The sequence below is a fragment of the Gekko japonicus genome, unplaced genomic scaffold (assembly GCF_001447785.1).
Source record: "Gekko japonicus isolate JY-2015 unplaced genomic scaffold, Gekko_japonicus_V1.1 scaffold2176, whole genome shotgun sequence".
Classification (NCBI taxonomy): domain Eukaryota; kingdom Metazoa; phylum Chordata; class Lepidosauria; order Squamata; family Gekkonidae; genus Gekko; species Gekko japonicus.
This window is the reverse complement of record NW_015163669.1, coordinates 270,037-280,888: the sequence shown is the minus strand read 5'-3', so window position 1 is coordinate 280,888 and position 10,852 is coordinate 270,037. Positions and strand designations below refer to the sequence as shown.

Here is a 10,852-nt window from a genome sequence, read left to right as displayed (position 1 = left end):
GAACCAGAAAGACTACCTCAAAATTCCAAAGACCCCCCCCCAATTAACAAAAACATGATGTGAAGGCTGGAAAATAGCCCAGCCCAATACTATCAGAACTTGGTTGAGCTGGAACCTGCATGGATGACTTTCAAATTCCTATCTGCTGCCCTAAGAGTGCCTGTAAAGAGGGTGAGACTCAGAGCCATTGCCCCATTGACCTTGACACTCTCTTCTTGATTCAGATGTTGATGAATGTGAGAGAAATACATGTGGTGGGAATGGCCATTGCATCAACAATGAGGGCTCCTATTCTTGTCTCTGTTTCTCTGGATACAGTCTTCTCACCACACAGGACTCACAGACATGTCAAGGTAAGTAGTACGTTTGTGGCACCCAACTACTTCCAGTGCCACTTCCTGGAGGATAAAAGTCCTTTTCAGTGGTTATATTTGGGGGTATTTAACTGTGTATACCAGGAACAAACTGAATGCTACCCACAATCCCCTCAGTACACACTCTCACCATTTCATCTGAAGAGGGCACTGTGCATATTTTCTGCAGAAAATACATGCAGTGCCCTAATTCAGACAGAATGATGTCCATGCACATTGGGAGGATCATGGGTAGCATGCAGTCCCAAAGATGTGTAAATGGATACCTTCATGTAATAACTATAAAGGCCTATTGTGAATTGCCTGTGTATTTCCAACTTAATAAAAGAGGCAAAAGCTTCCAGCTTTGCTCTTGTGGAGCTCTCCTCCATCATCCCTGACAACCTTGCTATAAAAGGATGACCCTTTGCTTCCAAGACAATTGGACATGATTTTCTGATAACTGTTCCCTCCTATTAGTGTATATGGATAAGGAAAGAAATTCATATTTGTCTTCGTTTGGTTATAATGCTGGGTTCCTGGCCTCTGCCTTTTCCATTTTGTACACAAAGAGTGACAAGGGTGAAGGTAAAGAAACAAAAGGGCAACAACAATATTCATCTGGTGCTTATATTCATCTTGATAACGCTTTACTTGATCCCGAAGCTGGCTTTGTGGAGGAGTTTGAATAAGGACAGGTGCACTGGTTTGCATAGGAATACGTGGGTAACTCTGGAGGCAGATGTCCATTTATCTAACTGCTTGACTCACAGATTTGTTTTAGTGCTTTAGATCTAGCCCATTTTGCTTAAAGGACGTATTTTCAATGTGTTAACAGATTTCAATGAATGTGAGCAGCCTAATATGTGTCACGGAGGGCAGTGTATCAACACCCCTGGCTCTTACCACTGTGAATGCAAGACAGGCTACATCCTAAGTCATGGAGGAGAGTGTGAAGGTGAGTTTGCAAGCAACCGTTGGTTTAGACCCCACAGGAAATTTCCACTAATGGAAGGAGGGCAGAATTTTCACTGATTCCTCCCTCTCACTGCAGATCTCCAGCTCTCCCTGTGCTGTTCCTGGAGGATGCCTGTCTCCCAGGAGCAGCATTTTGAGGTACCGTTTTGGAGTGCAGAGGGAGAGGGAAATCAAAGAAGTTGCTTCTATCAGTGGAAATTTACTGTGGGATCCAAGTCATTGCTTTCATATGGAGTCCCTTTTGGTTTTCCTAAATGGTATGTTAATTAATTTTTCTTTTGGGAACTTTATTTTTTACATTTATATCCCACTGGTCCTCCAAGCAGCTCAGGGCGACATACACTGGTCTCTCCTCCATTTAATCTTCACAACAACCCTGCTGAGTGTGTTTGACTCGCCCAGAGTCATCCAGGAAGTTTCCTGGCAGAATGGGGATTTGAACTTGGGTCTCCCAGGTCATAGTCCAACACTCTAAACACTGCAGCAAGCTGAGAAAGGCCCTTTGTGTACATGGTTGGACTTTTTGAACTAACAGATAGACAGACAGAAGATAGATAGATAAACACATGTCCTCAAAAGAATACATGACTGTTTAGAAGAATGCATCCTGTAAGACAAAGGGGAAGGAAATTAATTTCTCTACAGTACATTAGGTTTTAGCTTTCATCAGTCCTGGCTAAAACAAGAACAAGGATACGGAGCAGGGGGAAATAGTTTATTCAGACAGAGACTGCCCTCTTCTGGGAAAGAAGGGAAGGGCAACATATTCCTGCCTTCGGGTTTCCTAGCTGCGGCATTAAAATACAGAACGGTGTAATATTGAAGTGTATATTTGAAGAAGGTATCTAAAGAACACTGACTTCATAAAGAATCACACTCAGAATAGGAAAACAGCACTTAGCGTTTGTTGACTGTTGAACAATCTTCAGAACACTTCACACATGTTAGCTTTTTGTTCTTACAACAACTCTGTATAGTAGGTCAGTATTGTTCTCCTCATAGTGAAAATGGTGGAGAGACTTAAGACCAAACTAGAATTGCTTTTTCCATAAGTTCACCATGAGAATTTACAGCCCTACTGCAGCCACAAGTTCCTGGTGGCAACTCCATTTAGAAGTGCCACAGACTGGTCCTGGTGTGGATAGCCTAGGCAAGCCCGATCTCTTCAGATCTCAGAAGCTAAGCAGGGCCAACCCTGGCAAGTATTTGGATGGGAGACCTCCAAAGAATACCAGGGTAAGACAGCAGAGGCAGGCTATCAAGCCACTTCTCTGAATGTCCTCCATGCCCCAGTAGGGTTCGCCATAACTTCCACGCACAAGCAAGAGCACACATGCACATACACAACACATTCACACAAATATGCAAAAATACCAAAATAAGTGTCACAGATTGGATTGGGACCGTGGTGTGAAGGTAGCCTTCCCCCCAGCACAATATTTCTCAGGAGGTATTATTTGCCCTGTCATTGGGCTGCTTGCAGAAGTATTCAGTGCACAATGCACATGCAGCCCCCCCAATGAGGCAAATTACATCCCCCTAGGCTGTTTTGGCTCAGTGAAATGGGGCGGGGCCCAGAGTGAAGAAGAACAAGGAACTGAAGGCATGCTTCCTTCTTCTGCAAGTACAGCATCAGTGTTGGGAGGGGAGAAATTCACCATCTTGTTGTTCCTCCTCACTCTGACCCACCAGTCCGTACAGCTGTTCCTCTGCATAGATCCTGCAACCCTAGGAACTGTCTTTCTTTCAATCACAAAGAACTCCAGCAACACAGAGAAATTTGGGGAAACTCCATGTGGGAAAGGATACTGCACAAACAAAAACCAAGACTATAAACACAAGTCAATAAAAACATTCTCTGACAATTATACAATTATTCTTGGATTGTCCTAGGCATTTTGCCTTTTTGGTAGTAGCATTGTTTCATGACCAGAAACTGTAAGCAATTGCTGACAGCAGCGTTTCGAGTTCTCTTACTATTGATCTGTCCTAACTAAACCTCTGCTCCTTGTCTTTCTCTCTTTCTAATTTGTTCGGATAGACTTTGACGAATGTGCAAACCCTAATGCCTGCCCCAGAGGACGCTGTATCAACTCTCAGGGGTCCTTTTCCTGTGTGGCTTGTAGCATGGGATATATTGCATCGAGCGATGGAAGAACATGTGAAGGTATTATTGAGGTTAACCGATGTGGTTAGTCTGGTCACCATTAGTTAGCAGACTGCTTAAATAAAGCTACAAGCACAGGAGCATCACTTCACCAGGGTACTCAGCTTACAAAGCTACACAGAGCCACATTACAAGATTAGAAGAGAAATACTCTGTTTATTTGGAAAGTAAACTTTGGATAGGAAAGAGCAGAGATTGATAGATTACTAACTTACTAGCTAAAGGATGGAGGTGGATGGCGAGAGGCCCATCTGCCTCATGGTGCCAAGAGAGAACAGCACGTCCCTCTCTTGGTGCATGCAGGTAGAGAGCAAGCCTTTATTCCGAGTGAGAGAGAAGCAGGAAAGGGAAATTGATCCCTGAGAACACAGTCTGCATTTCAAAGAGGACACTGGCAGAAGAGTTAGATACACAAGAAAGGTCAGTGTGCCTGTCTAGCTATCTAGCCTCTCTTGCCACGCAGTCTGGAGGTCTGAGACAGGGGAAATCGCATCTGGAGCTTCCAACAGGTATAGCCCATGGCCTGGCTCAGTGGGCAAGGAAGCTGCCCCATGGAGGGAGAGGGATGCATTCCTCCAACTATATGTTTGGGAGGGACCTTCTTGTGGCTATAGAACTCAAGTCATTGGAGTAGGAGAGGTTCCAGTTGTATCTGGTGAATCTAAAATGTGGGGTCTGAGGGCTATACATATGATTTGGGAACCTGTGATCATATCCCTGATGTACAAGTTGCCTACAGAAAGCAGCCATGGAGAAGGAAGCATTTGGATCAGTCTTGGAGAACCACTATGCAGCTTCAGATCTCACTAGAATATCTGCAGGGTTTATTGTGTCGTAGACAAACTTTGGTGCCCTCCCTTTGACATTAATGAAACATCCACATCTTCCACACTGACTGCCCTGCCCCAAATGGTGGGATAGGTAGAGCACTGTGAAACAGAACAGGCATTTCAGACTGTTGAAAAACTGAAATCAAGCCAATAATTTAAAAAAAAAAAGATCAGGGGAAAACAGGTTTCAGAAAGAGCGGGGGGGGGGGGGGGAGCATAGAAAACCCAGGACAGCAAGGGATTGCTAACAAAACAGTGTGGAAACAGGGGTGGTGGTGTTTATTTATTTATTTATTTTATTACATTTGTATCCCGCCCTCCCTGCAAGCGGGCTCAGGGCGGCTCACATTTATCGGCAGCATGTGCCGAGTCAGCATAAAACATTTAAAAGCAAATTAAAACAACCATACAGTAAACAAATAACAATTTAGTGCTCGCAATGGTGGTCATTCCTTCAGTAAATTAATGGTGGCGTGTTATAGAATGTAGTTCTAAAATCCCGATTCAGTGGTATTCCGGCCTCCCACACACTGTGGCTCGATCTCCATACAGGGCCAACCCTCTACCATAGATGTTACTAGTAATAATAATTGGTGGTGGTGGTGGTGGTGGGCGGCTCCTAGTTGAAAGCCTGGCAGAAGAGCTCCATCTTGCAGGCCCTGCAGAGCCATAAAAGGTCGGACTTCTGGGATCTCGTTCCACCAGGTAGGAGCTGCCACCGAAAACGCCCTGGCCCTAGTAATAGCGAGCCTGGCCTCCTTAGGGCCTGGAATAATTAACCGATGTTGCGACCCTGACCGTAGTGGTCCCCGGGATATGTATGGGGAAAGGCGGTCCTTCAGGTATGTCGGACCCTGGCCATATAGGGCTTTAAAGGTAAGTACCAGCACTTTGAAGCGAATTCGGTATGCTATTGTCAGCCAGTGCAGCGCCTTCACCACTGGCTGAATGTGCTCCCATCTAGGGAGGCCCATCACAAGCTTGGCCATGGCATTCTGCACTAGCTGCAGCTTCCAGATTTGCAACAAGGGCAGCCCCATGTAGAGAGCGTTACAGTAGTCTAATCTCGAGGTGACCGTCGCATGGATCACTGTAGCCAGGTCGTCGCAGTCGAGGAAGGGAACCAACTGCCGAATCAGCCAAAGATGGTAAAAGGCCGACTTAGCAGTGGCTGCCACCTGGGCCTCCATTGTTAAGGAGGGATCCAGGAGCACTCCCAAACGCCTAACCCCCGGCGCTGGCACCAATGGTGCCCCATCAAAGGTCGGGAGCAGGAGCCCCATCCCCAGTCCACCCCAACTCAGGCACAGGACCTCCGTCTTTGCTGGATTTAGCTTCAGCCAGCTCAGTCTAAGCCAACCAGCCACGGCTTGCAGTGCCCGGGCCAGATCTTCCAGGCTGGAGTCTGACCGACCACCCAATATCAGATAGAGCTGGGTGTCAGTATGCTAATGACACCCCAGCCCATACCTCTGGGCAATCTGGGCAAGGGGGCGCATGTAGATGTTAAACAACATCGGCGAAAGCACCGCCACCTGAGGCACACCACACTCAAGCGGGTGTCTCCTGGACTGCTGTTCCCCTAGCACCACTCTTTGTCCCCGACCCTGGGAAAAGGAAGCAAGCCATTGCAAGGCAAGCCCCTGTATCCCCACATCAGCGAGGCAGTGGGTCAGCAACTGATGGTCGACTGTGTCGAACGCAGCCAACAGATCTAGCAACAAACAGCACTGCCACACCACCCTGATCCAGATGTCACTGGAGGTCATCTGTAAGGGCAACCAGCGCTGTCTCCATCTTGTGTCCCGGGTGAAAGCCAGACTGGTAGGGGTCTAGGATGGAAGCGTCATCCAGAAAGCCCTGTAACTATATCACCACTGCCTTCAATTAATTTGCCCAGATAGGGCAGATTGGAAACCGGCCGATAGTTGACCAATTCAGCCAGCTCCATAGTTGGCTTTTTCAGGAGAGGGTGGACCATCGCTTCCTTGAGTGCCCCCAGGAACCACCCCTCAGAGAGGGACTTGTTGATAATCTCCCTTAGGGCACCTCAAAACCCCCCATGGCCCGCTTTAATGAGCCAGGAAGAGTATGGATCAAGAGCCCACCACTCTTAACCACTACACCATGCTGATTAGACAGAGTGAGGAATTTCAGACAGACGATATAATCCGGAAGTGGAATGGTTCCCAAACCGTTTCTGGTCTGTCATTTCAGACAGAACCGTTTTAGAATCGGTTCCCTACTGGAATATATTTGTAATTTCACACACAAACGCTTCTGTCCTGTTTAGGAAACGGGGCTGAAGTGTTTTACCTCTCAACCGCTTCCAAGTAGTCTTCAGTTTCCTCTCCTGGTTCTGATGCGCTTTTTCAAGCCGTTTTTCGCCTGCGCGGGTGATCTATGGCTTTTTAAAAAAAACGTTTGCTTTATATCGTTAAAGCGCTATAGCGCTTTAACACAACAGCATTATATCAACCCCACTGGAATTCCTGGAGTGTTGTATTATAGCGCTATAGCGCTCTAAAGTGAAGAGGCCCCCCCCCCCCAAAAAGGCGGAGATTGCCCGTGCGGGTGAAAAACGGCCAGGAAAAAGCGGTGCAGTCTGAAATGGCAAACTGCTTCAGATCCAGCTCTTTACCGGAAGGGGAAAGCCATGTGTGAAATGGCAGCCCTATACCAGTTTACTCCATGACGGATCAAAAACGGCTTCAAAATGGGTTAAAAAGGGTAATGTGAAATTCCTCATTGTGACTGGCCCCACAGCACCCAGTGGTTTTCATGGCAAGTAAGGTTTTGAATCTGGATCTCCCAGTATCCTCCACCAGCGCCTATATGATCATGACCTGGATTGATTCCTAACCTAACTTTCTTGGAATATTTCCTCACTTGGTATGATCTCATTGATCCTCCTTTTTCTCCATCTCTGTCAAGACCTCTGGTTAGGGATGGGCATGAATTTGTTTGTGACTAATTTTGGCCTGTTCATGGTTTGCAAACTGAAATTCATGGCAGGTCAACCAGCATAAACTTTCCACAAACTTTCAAGCAGTTTGTGGAAGTTTGTGAATGGATATATTTTCAGACAAACTGTTTCCACTCAAGCAAAATGTTTACTAAACTTCAAAGCAACAAAGCAATTTCAAAGCAACAGGGGATGGAATTCTCCAGCCTCGGAAACAACAATATGTTCCCTGTGTGGCTGATGTGTGTAGCTTGCACTTTGGAACCTACACTTAACATTTCCCCAAAAAACAGTTTCCTGTGGGCATCTTCTTTGGGGGGGTCATAACTCAGACCCACTAAATCCTATCCCCACCAAAGTTGGATGGCATGTAGAGGAGCATCAGAGGGAGGTCCCCTGAGAGTTTGATGACTCTAGCTTGTACATGGTCCATTCTGTACATTCCTGAACGTCCTGAACCTGCACCTGTTATTTCCCCAGAAAGCACTTTCCTGGGGGCATCTTCTTTGGAAAGCCATAACTTGGATCCTGTAAATCCAATCTTCACCAAACTTGGAGGGCAGGTAGACGAAAGTCAGCTGGAGATCCCCTGTGAGTTTGGTATCTCTAGTGTGCTGGGGGGAGGCATTCTACCATGCCAGAAACCTCATGAACCAAACCAGTTTGTTTGGTGGCTAAAAGTTTGTGACGGTTCATGGTTTGTGAACTGGCACACCATGAACCAAACCACATGTTCTTGGTTTGTGCCCATCCCTGCCTCTGATCATAAAAGTTCACACTGTTAGCAGTATAACGTGTTTTCATCAGGAAAATATAGCAGAGGTTCCATTAATGAGTTGGTTTGAGCTTTGCAGCTAACTTTCATTAACTCAAATTAGGACAATTCCGAGGAGAAAAACAAAATGGATCCTGTGAGTGAAAGAAATGAGTGAATAATTATTCAGAAGGATTAAGTGAGACAAGCCTGTCTAGTCTTTTTAAGCCACAAATTAAAGGAAGGGAGACGTATTGGATTTTCAGTGTCAAAAACCCAAGTGAGAGTAATTAGGCTGGGATACTGGAGATACAAATATGCCAGTATAAAATAAAAATAGACAAAGGATTAACAAAGCCAAAGTGAAAAAAAAACCCAATTAATTAGAGACCATAGAGAGATGGGTTTAGGGAAACAAATTAGCAAAGTGCTTGAAAAAAATGCAGCTAAATTTATAGAGGTGTAAATAGGCCAGTTGAAACAAAAATGTGTTTGTTTTCTTATAATTAGTTAAGAAAATTAACAAAGATTGCTTTATTATTATAAACTGTCACAAGCAACTTGTTTTGGAAATGTGGCATGAAGATTTTAGAAATAAATGTTTAAAAGAGATTGCATCTTCCTGAGTAAGGGTAGAACATATGACGGTAATGTAAATAGCAATCTCTGAGAAGGGTTATATTGGGAAAGAAGCTGGTGCTGGTTTTCATAAAGTATAGGCCAAATTACATAATTTTGCATAGGGCAGAGTCAAAATGGGTACATGTTGTATGTGTGTGTCTTCCAAACATTTTCTCCCTCAGGAGAATGATGCATGTCAAGAGAAATTATGTCTGAAAAATTATGAACTCCACTGGGTTTCAAAATTATGAGCCAGTATTGGAAGAATGCCCCCTCTTAATGACTTTTGGATTTGTTAGACTGAATGTTTGACCTTTTAAAACCAGCATTTGTTTATCAGTCCAAGAGATCTAGGTGCCAGGGTAGGAAAAACATGCCATGTGACAATTACTGTAAGAAAATGAAGGTATTGCTCAGTAAGATTCTGTAAGAGTTTAGAAGAACTCATAGCCACTTGACATTGGCACTGCTTTGGAGTATGGGGGGGGGGAACATAACATGTGATCTGGAGGAAAAATATGATGTTATGATGAGAAGATGGGACTCTCTATTTTCAGCAGTCAGCAATACTAATTCAGAGAAATGTTGGTCCCTCATCTCTAGCTCATTTAAATCCTGGGGACAACTAATGTCCTGTATATCATCTCAATCTCGGGGATGTCAGTTTCTCCAGTATTTTTGCTGTACCCCCTAGAAATGCGTTTCCTCCAGCGAGATTGTGGGATTCACCAGATTGGCCAGATGTTTGCCCAGGGGAAATGGAAAGCTTAATTGTAAAGCTGAAAAAGAGTTGTTCTCCTGGACCAGATTTGGTCCTGTCAGAACTCTTTCATTTTGAACCAGATTGGTGGGGTAAAGTATTCACTCCTTTTTTCTCAGTAGTTAGTCAATCTGGGAAAATCCCTGAAGCCTAGAAAAGGGCTGTAATTGTCCCACACTACAAGAAAGGTGATAGAACAGATCCATCCAACTATAGTCCTGTTAGCTTCCTTTTTACTATGGGTAAACTACACATATAAGTAGCTGGGTATATGAAAAGGGTATTACTGACCTTGAACAAGATGGTTTTGTAAGTGGTTGGTCTATGACTGACCACTGTCTAGTATTGCATCATCTGACTAGGAAGTGTACACCATATCCAGGAGGACAGCTATATGTAGTACTTATGGATTTGCAAGCCACCTTCGATTAAGTTCCCAGGGTTTGATTGTGGGAGAAGTTAAGAAGATTTTAATTGATAATAGGTTGTTATGGTTATTGTGACAGCTCCATGATTCTACAGCTGCCCAAGTAAGATGCAGCTTGGAATGGCATTTATTACAAACTATTACAGAAGGTGGTTAGACAGGGCTGTGTTCTGGCTCCAGTTTGGTGTAGTCAGGGGTCATTTCGTAGAAAAAGAGCTAGGGGGACTCATTAGCATAACTCATTAGCATATGCCACACCCCCTGACATCACCGGAAGTGTGTCCTCCCCACAGCCGCCAGCGACCTCCAGCGGGCACCAGCAGGGAGCTCCAGGCCCCGCCCTCCCGCACCTCACCCGGGGGGATGGCGTACCCCGCGTCCCCCCCCCAAATGACCCCTGGGTGTAGTGGTTAAGTGCAAGGACTCTAATCTGGGAGAACTGGGCTTGATTCCCCACTCCTCCACTTGCACCTGGCGGGATGACCTTGTGCAAGCCGTAGTTCTGATGAGCTGTTCTTGAAAAAGAGCAATTTCTGTCAGAGCTCTCTCAGTCCCACCTACCCCACAGGGTGTCTGTTGTGGGGAGGGGAAGGGAAAGGAGTTTGTAAGCCGCTCTGAGACACCTTTGGGTAGTGAAGGGTGGGGTATAAATCCAATCTCTTCTTCTTCTTCTACACACACACACACATTTTAACTGGGGTCATTTCATAGAAAAAGGTGCATGAGCTCATTAGCATAACTCATTAGCATAACTTATTTGCATATGCAACACCTCAACATCACCGGAAGTGTGTCAGAAGGCAACACCCACCGCTCAGGCTCCACCCCAAAAATTTCCAAGTATTTCCCAATTCAGAGCTGGCGAGCTCTTCAGAAGACCAAAGCTGCTGTAACATAGTAGAAGATGCAGCCTCTCTTGAAGGGCCTTGTACATGGCAACCAGTACCTTGAATGGACCTAGCAACTGATGGAGTGACTGCAGGATAGGTTATTCTAG

At 45.3% G+C, this 10,852-nt stretch overlaps 1 protein-coding gene across 1 annotated transcript in view; it reads left to right on the top strand.

Annotated features, from left to right (window-relative positions):
- The window catches only part of LTBP2 (latent transforming growth factor beta binding protein 2), a 67,835-nt gene that overhangs the window by 24,146 nt on the left and 32,837 nt on the right, over positions 1-10,852 (top strand). The window contains 2 exon segments of the mRNA XM_015407741.1: positions 1,192-1,311; positions 3,373-3,526. Coding sequence (XP_015263227.1) covers positions 1,192-1,311; positions 3,373-3,526 — 274 coding nt within the window.